This window comes from Chiloscyllium punctatum, chromosome 22 (genome assembly GCF_047496795.1).
Source record: "Chiloscyllium punctatum isolate Juve2018m chromosome 22, sChiPun1.3, whole genome shotgun sequence".
Classification (NCBI taxonomy): domain Eukaryota; kingdom Metazoa; phylum Chordata; class Chondrichthyes; order Orectolobiformes; family Hemiscylliidae; genus Chiloscyllium; species Chiloscyllium punctatum.
In genome coordinates, this window is record NC_092760.1 from 31,313,375 (window position 1) to 31,333,399 (window position 20,025).

The window sequence follows — 20,025 nt, forward strand, 5'->3', positions numbered from 1 at the left end:
AAGTAGCAAGAACCAAGCCATCAATAACAATACAGGTAATGACAACTAAATAGGCAGCTGTTCAGTTTGATGAACTGAGAAAAAAAACTACGTTGTGCAAGCCAAAAATTTGAACTAAAAATAAAATATACTGGAAATACTAAGCAGCTCAGGCAGGATCTTTGTAGGGGGAAAAAAAACATTCAAGTCAATAACCTTTCAGCCAAAATTAAATGATGGATTAAAAAGTTTTGCATATTGGTTCCTCCTCTAAAAACAGAAAATTCTTATTTTATTTTACAATTGTACCATGTTACTTGTATAATAGCTCATGTTAAGTAAAGATATAATGTATAAATCTTACTGAACAAGTTTAGTAAGATTGGGATTTATCAAAGATCAGTTTACTTCATACAACTATCATCAACTTATAAACAATCAAAATAATAAAGATTTCTAGAAGTTACAAAAATCAGATTTGGTAGAAGAAAAATAGCAGTGATTGAAAGGAAAGGAATGACAACAATAGTTAGACCTAGAAAAAAACTAAATTATACAAGATCACCAAACGTATTCATTCTGTGAAGCAACATAGGGCTACTTTCACTGTAAGGTGCTCTGCAAGAGACAGATCTAACACAATGATCAAGAATGAAAAATACTGTATAAGCTTTAGGAATGCAGATGAAAGTAATCAAGGATTAGGTGAATTAGCAGTATATAGACAAACTGTCTTACACCAGCCCCGATTGCAAAGGAGTATTACAGGACCTGTTAGATAATAGTGTGGAGCTAATAACCATGACCATAAAATCATCATGAACACAGATGTCAGCCGAGGTTAAATTGGAATGGATCTTTTTACTTATTAAAAAGCCAACACTTTATCAATAAAAGGAGAAATATTGAAGCCATAAATTCTTTTATAAAAGGGAGGATAGGACTTTTTTCGTCACAAGGCATCAAAGATTAGATTCATAATAACATTCCTCACCCTAGCAATTTATTAGCAGTTGCAGCAGAAAATTTAAGTTCATTTGATGAAGAGTAAAAAGGTTTCATTGAAAAGAAAGATGAGCAGAATTAGTGTAAAGGGCTGAGTTGAAATTTGAGGTGAGGAACTGAGAGGTGGAGCGTTTTTAAAAGTGGAAGGAGAAACACACCTCGAATCTATTGAACTTGAGCCATTCTAAAATCCAACTAAAGTATTTAGTTGCAATAACTCTGACCTTTATTACTTTCTTCTTCCACTGACATTTTTACATTTTTTTAAAAATTCATTTGTGGGAAGTGGGTGCTGCTGGATGGCCAGCATTTGTGGCCTGTCCCTCGGTGTCACCCTGAAGTGGTGGAGGTGAGCTGCTGCAGTACACCTGCTGTGGGTTGACTCACAATGCCATTAGGGAAGGAATTCCAGGGTTTTGACTCAGCGACAGTGGAGGATCAGCAATATATTTCCAAGTTAGGATAGCGAGTAGTTTGGAGGGGAACTTGAAGGTGGTAGTGTTCCCAAATATCTACTGCCCTTGACCTTCTAGATGGAAGTGGTCATGGGTTTGGAAGGTGCTGTCTGAGGATCTTTACTGAATTTCTGCAGTGCATCTTGTAGATGGTACTGCTGCTACTGAACGTGGGTGGTAGCGGGAGTGGTTGGCTGTGGGTGTACGGCCTATCAAGAGTGCTGTTTTCTCCTGGATGGTGTCAAGCTGCTTGAGTGTTGCTCGCGCAGCACACATCCAGGCAAGTGGGGAGCATTCTATCACACTCCTGACTTGTGCCTTGTAGATGATAGGCAGGCTTTGGGGAGCCAGGAGGTGAATTACTCACTGGAGTATTCTTAGTTTCTGACCTGCCCTTGTAGTCACTGTGTTTATGTGGTGAGTTCAGTTTAATTTTTGGTCAATGATAACCCCCAGGATGTGGCTAGTGGGGGATTCAGTGATGGTAACAGCACTGAATGACAAAGGTGGTGGCCAGATTGTCTCTTATTGGTGATGGTCATAGCATGGCATTTGTGTGGCTTGAGTGTTACTTGCCACTTGTCAGCCCAAGGCTAGATCTTGTCCACATCTTGGTGCATTTGAACATGAACTGCTTCAATATTTGAGGAGTCGTACCTGGTACTGAATATTGCCCAATCATTGGCGAACATCCCCACTTCTGACCTTATGATGGAGGAAAGGTCATTAATGAAGCAGTTGAATATGACTGGGCCCAGGCCACTTGCCTGAGGTACTCCTGCAGAGATGTCATGGAGCTGAGATGACTGACCTCCAACAACCACATGCCCCCAGATAGCTGCTGACTCCAGTTTTGCTAGGTCTCACTGATGCCACACTCGGTCAAATGCAGCCTCAATGTCAAGGGTTGTCACTCTCATCTCACCTCTGGAATTCAGCTCTTTTGGACCAAGGCTGTAATGAGGTCCATTAATCTATTTACTTGTAGGGAACATTCAACTCATTTCAAAGGGATTTTCATTTTCACTTCAAACCCTGTAACCTGCAAGGAGACAGATCAAGTGTTGCCAAGTGGGATTACAATGGGTGGATAGTTCACTCAGTGAGCAGAGACACACTAGACTGAATTGTATCTTTCTGCGTGGTAACCTTTCTGTGGTTCGATGTGGGGAAGAAAACTCTGACTATCCAAAAAACACAATGAAGAGCAAAGAAACAAAAATGTGCATGAAAATCAGGAGATGACACAGCAAAGCAGAGACTTTGAGAAGAATGCACAAGTTATGGACTGAATCACACAAAAAAGTATAAAACGTAATAAATAAAAGAAAAATGGAATGAAAGAGTGAAAGAGATATGCAAAGCAAAACACTTGTCTCCGATCAATGTGATAGAAAAATCAAATCATAGCAAACAAATTAATTATTTTCCAACAGAAATTGTTTTGAAGGCTCCATTTTACTGCACCCATTATCAATTCAAACTCTTCCTTCTTTTCCAGTTACAGTGGGAGAGCGTTTTTTCTTTTTAATTAAAGGCTGCATTTGAGCAGAATGTCAGAAATTGGTTCACACCCTTGAACATATTTGACCAATCTACTACTTTGTCACAGATCAATGAGCTTCCCAAAGTTTACAATTGTACTTTTATTTCTGAGTGATTTATCGCTATTCTAGATTTGAAGAAGTATAAATTGAGATTGTGCTCAATCAGGGGCTGTGTCAGCCTTGGTCAGACAAGGGGCTGAGGCATTCCAATAGGAAGTAAAAAGCTCAGAAATGCTTAGCAGTGAGGTGGGTGACAGCCAATGAGGGAAGATGCTGTTTGCAATATACAACTTTGGCAAGAGGCAAAGACAGAATTATAAATGAATGTAACTAGCATCCAACTCATGTCTAAAATTATACTCACAGATTATGGGTGGCACGGTGGCACAGTGGTTAGCACTGCTGCCTCACAGCGCCAGAGACCCGGGTTCAATTCCCGCCTCAGGCGACTGCCTGTGTGGAGTTTGCACATTCTCCCCGTGTCTGCGTGGGTTTCCTCCGGGTGCTCCGGTTTCCTCCCACAGTCCAAAGATGTGCAGGTCAGGTGAATTGGCCATACTAAATTGCCCGTAGTGTTAGGTTAGGGGTATGGGTGGGTTGCGCTTCGGCGGGGCGGTGTGGACATGTTGGGCTGAAGGGCCTGTTTCCACACTGTAAGTAATCTAATCTAATCCTCCCTGAACCTGTAATATCAACACAATCCAATTCCATAGTAATTCCTCCTCCAACATCCCTGTGTCAGGCACTCTTCTTTTACTCTGTTTAATTCAGTGTAATATTATTTTCTCTCTCAACCAGTTCAAACTGGAATTTTCCTCCCAAATTCACACGGGCAATCTTCTTCCTTTCCCTGTACTACCAAGGCAAGTATTAATCCAGTTTCTGTAGATGTACTTCTACTCTTCATTGTCACCCATTTCCCCCATCACTTCTGCTCACTGCTTTCTTTTCATCCCTCAATGCCCTTGTTATCCAATTCTTAACTTGTCTCAGCATTGCTCTCAGTCAATCCTAGCTGCCACAAACCTCTGCTTGCACACAGTCATTTTTGTTGCAGTACAAGTAACCATGATGGTAGAAATGCAGAAATTTATGATGCATACATTGCGATGACTTCATTTTTGTCAGTAAACGTCGTCATGCATACCAATCCCTACACCATTGTGACAAGTGCCATGTGCATGCATATTCTTGTTCAAAAGCATTTCATTCTAGTAAGACATTTATCAGAATCTTCTATGTTAAAGGAAGTAACAGTATCTGAAATTTATTCCAAATTTTTTTTCAGGAAACAAGGGAAAACAACAGAATTAATTAGCTATCACAATTATTTTCAAAAAGACTGCACAAAATTTCTCATTGCAGTAGCTGGGCTTCAGGTACAAGAACAGTAACAGAAATTCGGGACTGAGCTGCAATAATTAATGTGTTCCAAATACAAATCTCCCTTATAGTGAACTTAAATAGACATCTATCATTTGCTTGCTGACACCATCTGCCTACTCATCCACCAACACACTCATTTGGAAGCTTTAAAACATATAATTTGCAACAAGGTTTTCGAACAAAAATCATGCTGTGCTTTCATCTGGACTATTTCACTGAATATGGCAACAGGTGGATGCTTACAATTTACAATATGATCAATTATGTAGATTAACATAATACCTGTTAGGACTCTTATGGCCTTTTAGCACAACCACATTCATTTACATAATAGCAACTACACTGTGAATAGATTGTTAGGGGTGCTAATTCTATCATTCAGCCCACTCGGTGTCATATGAAAGACAGACAGTTAGAATGGACATGTTTGGGCACATTCCCTAAATGAAGTGGTGCTGCACTTGTTTGAAAAGAAACTAGAATAATTAATTACTGGTCATAGCAAGAGCTGGTTCTGCTGCAGCAAAAATGAAGCTTTTTATCAGTGGTAAATAATGCCATTCTCAGAAAATAGCTATTGTGCTGAACACAGAGACAGGTTTAAAGTTAGTTAATATTCAAAAAAATTTTCAATTGTACTGAAATGCAATTTCAGAGGGGAAAGATATAAAACAGACCTAAGAGGCAACTTTTGCATGCAGAGGGTGATACGTGTATGGAATGAGCTGCCAGCAGATGTGGAGGAGGCTGGTACAATTGCAACATTTAAGAGGCATTTGGATGGGCATATGAATAGGAAGGGTTTGGAGGGATATGGGCTGGGTGCTGGCAGGTGGGACTAGTTTGGGTTGGGATGTCTGGTCGGCATGGACGGGTTGGACCGAAGGGTCTGCTTCCATGCTGTACATCTCTATGATTCTATGACACCGTCCAGAAAGGCCTTGGCTACGAGAACCTTTGGTGTTAGCAATATGTTTGAATGAGAAAAACAATGATTGCATTCACATAGTTGAAACTGGGTTTTGAAAGTTTAGTTTGAATTCCTCCTTTCCAATATAGATTTGTAGGTGGACCATGGAGATGAATCCGGGATTATCTACTCAGCAGCCACTCTTCTGCACTCATAAATGGAAGGCCAGAGATTCTGCACGAGTCAGCTAACATTGTTGTGCAATTTAAAACTGAATTTCACACATGCAGGCTATTGAGTATTTTTTCAAAAAAACCCACAACAACTTAACTGTTGCACTCATTATATAAAGAAATTTAGCAAAGTGTTTAACTGTTGTAGATGCTATGCTTGGTCACTTAACCAGTGTTGTCCTAGTTTCCAAAGCTAAGCAAATCTCACTGAAATTTTTTCAATTTTCCTTCAATCATTAGCTTATTCACACTTTGTTAGGTATTAGGCAGGCAAAGACAAGTTACGGAGTGCAGCGAACCATGGATTCACTGACAGGAATTGCCAGTAACAAGATAAATCAAGATAAACTTTGTATTAAACAATTTCTTCTTCGGCCCATACTTGGTTGAGTAAAATTAATAAGCAATACAAAACCTGGGTAACTGTCAATACGTGCTGAGCCTACCCTGTTGTACCCTATTTCTATGTTGGCCCACATTCCTAAGATAAAGCAGGGGTCTTTATGAAGAAAAAATGTTTATTTGTCATTTGAAACCAATTATTCATCCATTTATTTTTCATCCAAGTACAGATGGCTGTACGTATGGTGGCGACACGCTCATCGATTTGGTTTTGCTAATGGTTGGTTAATATGCTTTCGGTAAACTGCTGAAAATTAAGCAAACAGATGGTATGAAAACCTCATCAGTTTCCTTTCATTCTATAATATGTGAAATTTGATTTTTGGATCATCAAGCAGGTCAAATTTAAAGCTGCGAAAATCTCACCCTACAACCATTTTCACAATCGCGTCATATTTAATACAATTAAAATCTTGTGTACACACAGATGTCTCAATGAGAAAGCATGTTTCCTTAGTTAAGAACGAGATCAATGGGCTGACTTCATTCTCTGCAGCTGCCAGTCTAACTGAAAGGAGATTTGTCAATTTTCCAAGACCTTTCATCATCACATGTTCCTGTCATCATACTTTCATTCTCCACTCCTCCACTTAGATGCTGACTTTTTGCATGTTTAGTTTACTCCTGCAAACTAATAATTAATTTCTGCAAGGCAGCATCGTTTACTTTAACTAACTAACAGTCTTGAAAGCTAGAAAAGGTGTATTCAAGACATAGGGTAACATTTGCAGACAGGCAAGGTGTCAGAGAAGAATTTGAATGCCAGCATAATAGAAAATGGAAAGCTGTCAGCACATAAAAGGAAAATATACCAATTCTACTGACCACCCAGTACGAGGAAAATTTCATGAAATCGTTAGTAATATCATTGCACAGCTTATTTAGTTGCTCAACAATGGACAATGGAATGAGATATATTTTTGCATTTGCGTTCATTGAATGCATCATAAAGTTTAGCCAGGCACTGGTTCCAAACAACGAGTTCAAATATCAGTCTTAGGCTCAGCATCTTAATCAAAGAATAATTTACAAATTATTAGCGATTGAGTGATGGCACTTAAAACTGATTTATTATTTGATGTCGGCACATTAATTGGGTTTATTTGTTCAACACGGTTCTCCTTGTTTCCAAGGATGCTCACAATCTCTTTCAAAACTTACGATGCCAGCATGAAAAGGTGGCGGCATAGTAGCAATGTCACTGGATTAGTGATCCAGAACCCAAGGTTAATGTTCGGGGATATGCAATTGAATCCCACCATGGCAGATGGTGCAATTTTACTTCAATAAAAGTCTGGAATAAAAGGCTAGTCCAATGGTGACCATATACCCACAGCCAATTGTTGTAAAAACCCATCTTATTCACCAATTTCCTTTAGAGAAGGAAATCTGATGTTCTTACCTTGTCTGATCTACATGTGACTCCAGACCGACAGCACTGCGGTTGACTCTTAATTGTTAGTCTAGTTGGAGACACCCACATCCCATAAATGAATACAAAAACAACTCTCTCTCCAGGTTATGGTTTCCCACAGACCAGCAACTCTTTGGTGCTTTGCCCAAATGTATGTTCATTAAAAGTGAAGATTAGCCGGATCATTTGGCTGAAGAAGGATATTTCAGTTATAAGTAATGTGTACACAAAGAAAATTTCACTAGTATTCATTGACTCACAATCAGCAGCAAGAGAGGGGGGGTGCTGGCATTGTGCCAATGTCACTGTATTGAATTATCCAGAACCCCAGGCTAATATTCTGGGTTTGAATCCTCTAATGGCAGGCAATGATATCGGAATTCAATAAAACCCAGATTGGTGCAAAAACCCATCTGATTGGCTAACGTCCCTTAGGGATGGAAATCTGCCATCCTTACTTGGTTTGGCCGACATATGGCGTCAGTCTAACAGCAAATGTGATCAACTCTCAAATGCTCTCTGGGCAATTAGAAATAGACAATAAATGAATTAATAAAAAAAGTACCACGCTGATTTACTTGCGGCCTGTTACAGTTGCTAAGGCAAATTACACCCTCATTACCTGCAGCCATAAAAAACAACAGAAGTTTGTTTTTGAGCTGCCAAAAGATATGGACATGAAGGTTTTTAATGTAGAATAATGAGCTCACAAACCTCACAATGCCTTCCAATTGTAAAAGCATGTATTCAAGACTTAGTGCAAACAATATTTAAATATTTCACTTAATTTGAATACAGTCAGAAATTTTATTAAAATTTTTTTTAAAAATATCAATTTCAAACATGCATAGGCAATAACACTGATGAATATTCTGACCTCTCTGTGTGCAATGTAACTAGACAGAAACAACACTACTTGAAGTTCACTAATTGTGCTCTATTATTAATTTCTTCTATGCAAAATGTTTAAAGCAATCAAACTTAACTGTCCATCATGAAACCATGGTCAGGCAAAAAATCTATTTACAACTGTGTGTGCTGCCATTATCGTAACAGTTCAGTGACATGTGTGGCACGGTCTGATTTTACAAACTAGCATGCTAGGGATCCAAAAAGAAACACTGGCTTCTCAATTGAATTGAGATAAAAGGATGCTTTAAAAATTTGAGTTAAAAAAATTATTTTTTTGTTCCATTTTACTCTCTCACAAAAGTGGCTCAACCCTAAAGTTTACAACAGAAATAACGTCTGACAGCTATCTGGAGAATTAAGCTGAGACCTTGGTATTAGAGTTAGTAATCTCAAGATATTAAATGAACGATGAAATTAATTTTACCAAAACCATTGACACCCAGATATTGTTGTTGTTTCTGTAAATTGCTCATTTAATAAATAGCCAATGTGTATTTCTCCAAAAGAGCTCCTCTTATAAGAAGAGCATTAAAGCAATTGACAGGTATAACTTGTATCTTGATGATCTGATTACACATTGGTGTATGCAATGATGCCACCTTTTCCCTTTTATATGACTTTTCTAGAGACTTAATATACCATTTGCAAATAAAAACCAATTTGATTTTTATTGTGGTATTTGTTCAATGTAAAATGAATAGCCTAAGTAAGTACAGTAACATCCCTGCTGTCTTAAACAGTAACATGCACTTTTGGTAATTTTAGCAGCAATAAACAAATCACTCAAGTTACTCACTAAAAGCAACAAACTCACCTTAATTCAAGCACCGAAGTATGTGCAGAATTTATATTCATTTTGGCATGTATACTATTAAATCACAGCCTGAGAAAAAATGGAGCATTTATAAAAAGACCAAATAGATTGGTGAATTTATTTTGAGCCAAAATTAAACCATCTGTAAGCATTGTTACAGAGGACCCAATGACTAACACTGCCATTCAAAATGCTCAGTCACAAGACTCAGTCTAGAGACGATACAGTGAAATGGAGAAAACTCATTTGCAAAACTGGCAATAACCTAGAATTTAGTAATGGATAGATGTAATGTTGACTAATGGACCTGCTCAACTACAGTTTATTATTTTTATTCAACATAGAAAGAAAAAGCACTCCTACAAAACACATGGAAAGCATTAAAAGATCTCTAGATTCATTGCGCAGTAATACAAAGTGTTTTGAATTGTGATGCTGACAATTTCTTGAGGGCAGTGGAGGCCCAGTCTCTGGATTCATTTAAGAAAGAATTGGATAGAGCTCTTAAAGATAGTGGAGTCAAGGGATATGGAGATAAGGCTGAAACAGGATACTGATTGGGAATGATCAGCCATGATCATATTGAATGGCGGTGCAGGCTCGAAGGGCTGAATGGCCTACTCCTGCATCTATTGTCTATTGAGGTATCTTGAATAGTTAACTCACTATCCTAGCTGAGTGATATGAAACTAGCAACAAGACCAAAGCAATGGTAATCGAGAGAGTCAATAAACCAACACCACAAACAACTGGATTATCTGCTATCACTGACTCAGGACCAGCAATGGCAGTGGCCTGAAACAACCATCACTGTCAAGGAAAAATAAATACCATCACAGGGTTGAGAAGTAGGGAAAGAAAAAGAACTTTCATAGGAAGAGATAAAATTGGTTTAGATCTGTCAAAAGTACTTAAAGCTGACTTAATATTCATATTGCATAATGAGAAAACAACCTTTACAGCGTGAAACTCCTGATGAAGGGCTTTTGCCCGAAATGTTGATTTTGCTGCTCCTTGGATGCTGCCTGAACTGCTGTGCTCTTCCAGCACCACTAATCCAGTATTGGGTTACAGGCTACCTACTATTATACAACACAAGTTGACATTCCTTTCTCTGGATTAGGAGGAAATGTCTCTTGACCTGTTTGTTAATGAGGTTCAACAGTCACAGATAATGTTTACCTGCCAAGGCTCTATTGACAGACGAATGAGTGGCTAATCCAGGCTGTCCTCGTTCATGGAAGATGCCTGCATAAGGAAGGTATTCTGGTAGAAGAAATCGCCTGCAAGAAGTAAAATATTCAATCAAATACAAAAGTTCTATCTTAGTTAGCAACAATTGAGCACTTTAACATGAAAATATAAATTTTTATTGTGCAAAAACTAAATGTTATGATGTGCTTTATTTGACTGATGGTCGTCTTCCAAATCACCAGCCTAAGCCAGGTTTCAAACACCTTCCAGTCTGACTGAAGGAAAAGGAAGGCCCGGAACCTGAATTTCCAAACTTTACTTTCAGGATTCAAGATTTTTTAAAAAACGATGATATGTAATGTACAGTTTGCATAAAGCAGCACACTTCAAGTAATAATAGCTGCAAGATGCATTTTGCTGATAGCTTACGAGCTTCTTTGTTGAACATAGCATCTCTAAATTAAAACTCTAAATTCATTTAAGAGCCAAATAGCTACTTTAATAGTCAACAGGGTGAGAAAATGTTTAAATTGCACCTTTCTTTCTACTTCAGCATGGGATGCTCTCCTTTCCCAGTTCCGGATCTCCCAAATGCCAAGAAATTGAGGATGAAAACCAAACTCCTGCTATTCTCTCGTATAGTTTGTCAGTACATTTTTATATCACCATGTAGGGAAGGCAATGACCTAATGGTTTTATCACTGGACAGTTAAACCAGAGACCCAGGTAACATTCTGAGGACCCAGGCAGATGGTTGAACTTGAATTCAATAAATATCTGGAATTAAGAATCTATTGATGACCCCAAATCCATCGTCAATTGTTGGAAAACTCCATTTCATGTCCCTACACACGCCTGCAATGACTCCAGGCCCACAGTAATGTGGTTGACTCTTAATTGCCCTCTGGGTAATTCGAATGGACAACAAATGCTGGACTAGCCAGTGATGCCTCATCCCGCGAGTGAATAAAAAATGCCTCATGAAAAAAGAATTTAAAAGTGGAAGAAGGAAATTTATGAATTAGTTGGATTTCTTTCCTCAGTATATTTTTCACCTGTTCCCCACTACCTCTCCCACAGCAAGATACTTGCTGAATTTTAACAGATAGGGATTGGCAGGAGAAAAAAAAGTGAAAGAGAAAAAATCATGTCATCTGTGTCAAGTGAGAAAAGGAAATTAGAGTAAAAACATTTTGAACTTGAAGCTGTGCAGTGGGTTGTCATACAGGAATTTATTTGCTTGGAACATCTGACATGCCCTCTCCATCATGCAAGCTGCCAGCTAATCACAGCCAACTGCAGTCTTGCAGCTCCATTAACTTAGAACAAATAAGAGAAGTACATCTCAACAGGCACCAGAATTACAATGGTGGGTTTAATAATTAGTCTTAATGCGCTTGTGATTTTTATACATGTTAGCCCATATAACACACACCAACCACAAAGAATCAGATTCAGATTAAGTTAGATATCTGAAAGTTTAGTAAAAACCAATTACATACACTAATATAGGACCACAGACTCACATCTATGGTCTGTGTTAGATGCTTATTTAGATTATACTTAGATTCTCTACAGAGTGGAATGGCTAGCAGATTGGCTGTCTGCCTGTTCACTGAATGTACAAAGACTAATGTTTTATCCTACAACAATGTTGTGATGCCATCTAGCTGTCTTGAAGGCATAGTGAGATTTGTGCAACCAGACAACATCCCTTCTTTTCCCCATGAGAGGAAACAACCTGTTCTGATAAATATAACAAGGATGCACATTAGTGCATCATCTGTGCACGTCAAGCCAACATTTTGCCTTACAACAGGATGGGATCGAATCCTTATACAATTATCGTGACCAGTTGTGTAGCTTCACTCTGCAGTGTGCTGTTATAGACAGATGCATATCATGCATTAAAGATAAACGGTTGCTGTCTGATACGATAAATTCAGTTTCAGAGTCATCATCTTGCAAAGCAAACGGTTGTTCACTTACGACTTGGAGATGTCATTTTTTAGCTGAATGATTTGAAGTATTTTTCCACAGATCCATATATTCATACAAAGGATCATACAAGGGTTTGTTCTCATTCAATTTGGGACAGCTACCTGGGTCTTGTCGATCATACTCTTGTATCATTTTCTTCCTTCTTTCTAATTGCACCATGTACTGTGTGGTAAGAGTTTATGATTAAAGAACTGTGTGGATTAGTCTTCTAAATATGAGACCTGCCTATGGATAAACCATTGCCTTGAGAAGCAGGTTGTAGATTCAAAATGGTTATCCTAAAATTACAGCAAGTATCTTTGCATTTAACAATCATGGACTTCATCTTATGAACAATGCGTTCTGCAAAACTCCTAAAATGAGGATAGCAAGGAGACAAGGTAAATGTGTTGAATGCTCCACTGATAGTACAGTTTGAAAGGGTGCACTCATGTACTGTGCACATCAGGACACAATCAATTCAGGAATGTCAATTGTACTGAATACTGCAGCTTATGTTGCATTTGTGGTAGCTTTGATTTGATTGAGTAAAGGAAATTTGGTGAAGTAGGCATCATGGTACAGTCATATCCTTGGAAATGGAAAATATCAGTAATCATCTTGCTCCATGGCTCAAAGAATTTCCATGGAATGAGGGGCTCTCTCAATTGCTTGGTTGAAAGGTTATGGAGAGCAGGCAGGAAGGTAGAGGTGGGGCCAAGCTGTGATCAGTCATGATCATATTAAATGGTGGAGCAGGCTCAAAGGGCTAAATTGCGCCACCTAGTCCTTATGTTCTTATGGAGTTGACATATTTCACAACTTGATCAACTGATCAATGTCCTTATTGATGCTGGGCCAACTGATATCATCCTGCACTGATCTTTCCCTGCACCCACATGATGTAGGTGCATGTGATCAAATACATCTTGACAATGTGTTTGAGGAATGATCATCAGTCTAGAGTACAACGTGGGAAAGTGAGAGGTCGTGTACATTAGTAGGAAGAGGAGGCACAGATAATTTTCTAAATGGGGAGAAAATTCAGAAGTCTGAAATGCAAAGAGACTTGAGAGCTCTAATCCAGGATTCTTTGAAGGTAAACTTTCAGTTCAGGTTGAGTCAGTAGTTAGGAAGGCAAATGCAATGATGACATTTACTTTGACAGGACTTGAATACACCAGAAGCATCCTGAAGAAGGGTTACACCAAAACACCGACTTCTCCACCTCCTGATGCTGCCCGACTTATTGTGTTCTTCCAGCCTCCTGACTGTCGACTTTGGATTCCAGCATCTGCAGTTATTTTGTCTCTAACCAGACTCGAATATAAAAGCAGGGATGTACTTCTGTGGCTCTATAAAGCTCTGGTCAAATCACATTTGGACTATTGTGTGCAGGTTTGGGCCCAATATCTCAGGAAGGATGTACTGGCCCTGGAGTGTGTTCAGAGGAGGTTCACGAGAATGTTCCCCAGAATGAAAAGCTTAACATACGAAGAACATTTGAAGACTCTGGGTCTATATTCACTGCAGTTTATAAGGATTTGATTTGGAGGCGGGGTTGGAATCTAATAGAAACTTACAGATAATACAATGGCCTGGACAGAGTGGATGTTGGGAAGATGTTCCCATTGGTAAGACCCAAGGGCACAGCCTTAGAGTAAAGGGAAGACTTTTTAAAATGGAGACAAGGAGATACTTTTTCAGCCAGAGAGTGGTGAATGAATATAATTCATTGCCACAGAAGGCTGGGGAGGCCAGGTCATTGAGTATATTTAAGACAGAGATAAATAGGTTCTAGATTGTCAGGGGGATCAAGGGTTATGGGGAAAAAATGGAAGAATAGTGTTGAGAAACTTATCAACCATGACTGAATGGCAGAACAGACTCGATAGGCTGAATGGTCTAATTTCTGCTCCTGTGTCTTATGGTCTTTACCATTGAAAATTACATTCCTACAATGTCTAATTCACTTTGAATGACAAAAAAAAACATGCTTGTGTCATGAACTGTTTATGATATTCAAGCCATGTACTGATGGTGTTTTCTTTTGAGATATTACAGCTAGCCGTCATTAAACATCACGTGTTAAATCTGCTCTGCTGGTCTATGACCAAAATTAATGAGATCAATATGAAGACCACTTTCAAACACCAATTTGACAACTTTCAAGTCTCAAGGTCATTTTTGTTCTTTGCTGGATTTGAAAGTCAGCAAATAACATTGGGAATAGTCATCAAAGTGTCTGATATTTATTGTATTTTGAAATCATCACCATGGATTTTTAGAATTAGGCAGTGTAGGCATGGAGCTGCTCTGTATGGAACTTTTGTATTTTGAAGACTCAAGTGAGACTTTCCCTTTTAACATTTGAGTAGCTTGTTTGAGCATTCGGGCAGGCTTTGGAAGCAATACATGATTCTCATCTTGTAACTGCTGGGCTCGGAGGCCTGTCCAGAGTGCATCTACATCCAACATGGTAAGCTCATAGGGATCATAATGGTGAAGAATACATTTGCTGGAACATAAAGTTTTCAATCTTAAATTTAATGCATGTTGTCCATTTAGCTTCATGATGGAAGGAAGAAAAGGCTTCAGCTTTTCTTCCAATATCCATGTGGTGCACCAAGTTGACTATGTAAAATCGCTACAGGTGCGGATAGAGACCATTCGGTCCATCAAATCTGCACCGACCCTCTGAACAGCATCTCACCTTATCCCTGGAACTCCACATTTACCATAGTTAATCCATTCAGCCTGCACAGCCCTGAACACTACAAGAGAATTTAGCATGGCCAATCTACCTAACCTACACATTTTTGGACTGTGGGAGGAAACTGGAGCACCCAGAGGAAACCCATACAAAAATAGGAAGAACATGCAAGTTCCACACAGACAGTTGCCCAAGGCTGGAATCGAATCCAGGACCCTGGCACGGTGAGGTGGCAGTGCTAACCACTGAGCCACCATGCCACCCTAAATCTTGTGTAAGACTTGGACACCATTGTTGATGAATGTCGAATCAAACACCTGCTGATGCTGCTATCCTGCTACAGTTGCTGCAAGTTTGCATTCTCCTTCTCGTATTGAAACAACAATGTAATCCTGTCCAGAAGTCCCTTTCAGAAAGATATGAAGGGCTTAAGTGGCAATAACCAGTTCCATCAGCCTTTCAATGAAGTTAACTTGAAGAGAATCACATTCTGTATTAGCATCGACAATTGCCCACAGATTGGTTGATACTTTTGACTAGCTGTTGGCCATAGTACATAAACTCAAGCCTGAATATTGTAGTCGACTCTGACCTTAAGGCATTTTTTAAGGCTTGCCTGAACCTATGCGGTCATCATTCAAAGAAGGATTTAATTCTTTGCAATCCTATGTTTCCCAAAGCAATAAGATGTTTGACAATATCACTTTTTGTCTATGATTTGTTGGTCAATAAAGTGAAGATTCCTTGAATAATGGAATTTCTAACAATGTTACTGGATTGCCGGCCCATGTTCAGATATTTGCTTTCCATCTTCACTATGCTTCTTAGTATTTTTAAAAATTGTAATAAAAAGTATCTGTGTGGCAATTTAAAACTTCTGTTATTTTGGCTACTCTCTTTATTGTGTTGAATCTTTAAAAGTAACTCATGCAGAATTTGTAGGCTTGTGCCCCTACCAGGCACCCACATTAACGCAGATGTGACAATCATAGTCTTTTCAAAAGCTTTCCCACAGTTTCTGAAAACAAGTTGTCAGAATCAGTCCACCGCTGGACACAGGCAAGACTTTTTCAAAAATAAGAAAGTTGTTATCTGTGTATTTTTTTCTGCATTTGCTGAATTTTATTCTAAGTGTATTTTTCATAGGATGTAGCTGTCCTTCCTGCATCTTTAAACATTTTTTTTATTAAACTGATTCAGCGGTGGCCTCTTTTAAAAAGAGGCTGTGTACGCACAAAAGAGTTCTTTCTCCAGTACAGCTGTACACTCCAAACTTGGTGGTTAAAATGAATTTTAGCTCTGACCTCAGAGTGTGATAGGTGACTGTTAGACAAATAACCTTTCACAATTCTCACTTCAGTACTAACTTGGCACCAGCTATTAATGCCTGCTTGCTGTCACCATCTTTTTGTACCAACTTGCTGCCACTACTGCCACCATGATGGGCTAACATGTGGAAAATTACAAGTACATGTGATGCATATCAGAAAGACTGAGGTTCATATTGATTCAGAAAGCTGAACAACTAACTATGTATAGTGGTATGGCATCTTAGTTTTGCATATACAGTCAGGATTATGTGCTTAGTTTTCAATTACATTACCTCTATAGTTATCTAACTGACTGCTTAGCTCCTGATTGACCGAAAGAACAGACAGTAAGATGGAGACCTTGCATACAAAGTATTTCATGTTGTGTCGCCATCTGGCTGTTACAAAGGAATGGTGTTTTTCTAAGATCTGGATCTGTGCAATGATAAAACAGTTCTTACCTAGGAACAAAGCGTCCCAGTGATGGGGCTGTCATTCTTGCATTTCTTGGAGCACGAAGGCGTGACCGTTCCCCTCCATCCCTTCAACATAGAAAAGCAAAGCAAGAAAATATTACGTCTGATATTCACAGAATACAACAGGTAATAATGCAATCCACTAGTCAAAGGCTTTGTTGGTGCTCCCTTTTTCCAGTTAAGAAATGCAATATTCCATGTGCTATAAAGCAGATATACAGAAAAAGAAACAGAACAGTGCCCTAATTTTAATGAGGCATTATATTCATAAGATTTAAATATCTGTTATTTGTAGATTAGGGTGGGATATGAGCAATTTGTCATTTTTGTTAGGAGATATCAGGCTGACATAATTATGCATTTTAATATAAGTGTCTTTACATTGCAAAAGCAAAATTGTGCAAGGCCTTTGATGAACTAGTTTGCAGCAGTACCCTCTTAAAACAAATACTAATCTGAGAACACTTTTTATCCTTTTGCAGAAATCCTTCAGTGTAGAATGTATTGCTGCTGTCTTTTAATTTGAGAATTCCAGCTGTAATTTACACCATACGAACATTTAAATTGATTCAGGCTCCTCAGAGATAGGCAGATTACCACAGATGTAAATAGATGTAAATGTACTGTTGGAATAAGATGATATATCGTCATTTTACTTTCTTCGCTATATTATATTCTCAAGCTTCAAAATTCAGTGTGTTCCTTTCAAGATATGGGGGAGGGCTAGTGAAAATGAAGGAGCATTACCTCAACACTGTCCCACAAAGCAGATGAACAGAAATTCCATGCAAATGAATACCAATGTCACATGCAACTTGATACATGAACTGTTTCTCTCCCTGCACGCCTACTAAGTATTTCGAGCAATTTCTGTTTTTATTTTAGAATTCAACATCTGCTGGATTGTGTTTTTAATTATGTCACGTTATTAAGATGAATTGGAAGTTTTATTAAAACAAGAGTGTTTTATGTTATAGCATAACTCAAATATTTTCAGTACTGGCCAGGCGGTATGGGATTCAAGTTCCTCCTGATCCAGAGGTGTGTCATAACATCTTTGAACAGGTTGATGAAAAAATTTAGAAGGGAGAATTGGACACAGCAATACGCTTCAACCATCCAGAACATCTACAACAGTCACGATCCCAATTTCTGCTCTCAGTTTTTAACCAGTTTTAAATATAATCTTTCATGAGTTCAAAACAACACCATCAGAAACAAAATATCTATAATCAACAGCAAAGCAGATGGAATTGTTTTTTTGAAAAAGTGCCGTCATTTCTTGCTCTCTATTCTGACACATCTTGGTCTACTTTCACAATAACCAGAATCTATACTCAACATTTGAGTTCACTTTACAACACTCTCTACTTCGTTTTTATGCATGCCAATCTCTATTAATTCACATCTCTCACAATAGTAACAAGCTGGCTATCAAGAGTAAATGTTAAAAACATTATTACCCTGAATACACATTCCGGTATGGCCTCTCATTGTACTTCTTTCCTCAGTGCTCTCCCCATCATGCCACTGATCCCAATATGTAATGTGGGAGATATCACAGAACACTTAGTTTCCAAAATTGCCCTGAAGAAAACAGTGTAATCAGCAGGCAGAGTGCACTAAATGCTGTTTAGTTTCATCAGTTTCTCTGATTTTCTGTCTCAGGGTAAAAGAAAACTTCAACAAACTTAAATATAGTGTGTGTTGCTTAAAGTCTATGAAAGTGCTTCTGCTCTGTACCTGACTGAAATTGACAGAATTTAAACTGAAGACTTAAGAGATCAAGTTATTAAGAAAGGTGACTTCTCCACTCAACCCCTATGAAGAACTGTAATTTAAAAGCTGGAAGAATTTCTGGGTTTCACACTGCAGGGGGCAAAAGCCAACTAATGGTCTACATGAGTGTCTACATGGAAAATACTGTTAAACGTTCTTTTAAGCCAAAAGACATCCTCCAAGTTCGGCTAAAAATAACCTATCTACTGCATTCATTTTTGCTTTCTATTTCACTGGTGAAGCTGAGAGCCCAGTCATTTGAGTGCAATGATTCTATGAATTAATCCATCCAAGCAGCAAACAGATAGAAGTTAGATTTGCTCAGATCAATTACTATCTTTATTATTTGATATAAGGAGGTGGACTCCTGGTAAATTTTGGAGATTGCAACATTACATAGAGTCCCCAGACCTTTGTTCTTTAGCATGATACCAAAAAGACAATTATAATAAAACCATAATTCTAGAGCTATGAAGGCAATTTACATCATACAGGTGGCGTAAGCAGATATAGTGTGTCCAACATTTATCATTGAGCTCTGTTGCATGAAAATCCTTGTGGACAATAAGGAAGGCAGATAATTGGATGATTGTGGCTGCTCTGTAATTACAGCCGACTGCTGAGAGATGCTCCAATTATACTAGGTTTTTCCAGTTCTTTATCCAACTTAATGTGTTGTACAATCTGTCAAAGACCACTTCAGGTGCCAGAGAGAAAAAAAACAGCCATCATTAGCAGCTAGATTATCATGGACAAGATATGATGATTGGCTGTATTTTGGATTTGGTGGTTATTCCCAGCTGATGGTTATATAACAAGCTTTACTGCATTAATAAATCATGGGGGAAGGGTCATCATTCTGAATTTCCCTGAAACAGATCTCCTGGAAATCTTGGATACTCAAATTGCATTCATTAAAAGGCATTTGTTTGGTTTAAAATAAAAAGGTCTTGAAGAGGTTGATCACATGTTTCAGAAAAAAAAATGGTAAAAGTGAACATAACAATTATCTGAACAGTGCTGTCAATACTATCAGAATTGATGGTACTCCAGCTTTTCCACTTCAAGGCTTTCAACCAATTAGCACGGTGAATCAATAGCAAAAAAACACATGGTTCTGTGCACTACATAGCACAGATGATTTATGTTTTTAATGTAACATATGCTTTAGGATTCTGAAAGGACAAGAAACAGGAGGAGTGCAAATATACTGCCAGTGCCAAGAGACCCACCACACCACTAAAAAGCTAAAAGCAGAGGATGATAAAACCCAGTGGTAATGATAAGCCAACAGTAAAGAGCACTTGAACAGAAAAAAAAGCAACATCATTTTTCTGGTGAATTGTGTGATGACAGACAATTAGCAGAGATTATACCAACTCCACAGACACACACCCCCACACAATTAAATCACAACAGCGTTACACAAGCTTCTTGGGTCCGTCAGGAGCCATCAGGAGTTGAAGCCTGTGAAACTTTACATTAGTTTGAACTTTCAAGCTAAATTCTTGGTTAT

General features: G+C 38.4%; 1 protein-coding gene across 5 annotated transcripts in view; it reads right to left on the reverse strand.

Annotated features, from left to right (window-relative positions):
- Positions 1-20,025, reverse strand: part of LOC140493477 (activating molecule in BECN1-regulated autophagy protein 1-like) — a 389,583-nt gene that overhangs the window by 219,333 nt on the left and 150,225 nt on the right. For all 5 annotated transcript variants that reach the window (XM_072591949.1, XM_072591950.1, XM_072591951.1 and 2 more), the window contains 2 exons: positions 16,716-16,796; positions 10,240-10,340 (listed from right to left, as the gene is read on the reverse strand). In XM_072591949.1, coding sequence (XP_072448050.1) covers positions 10,240-10,340; positions 16,716-16,796 — 182 coding nt within the window. The remainder of the gene's footprint in view (positions 1-10,239; positions 10,341-16,715; positions 16,797-20,025) is intronic.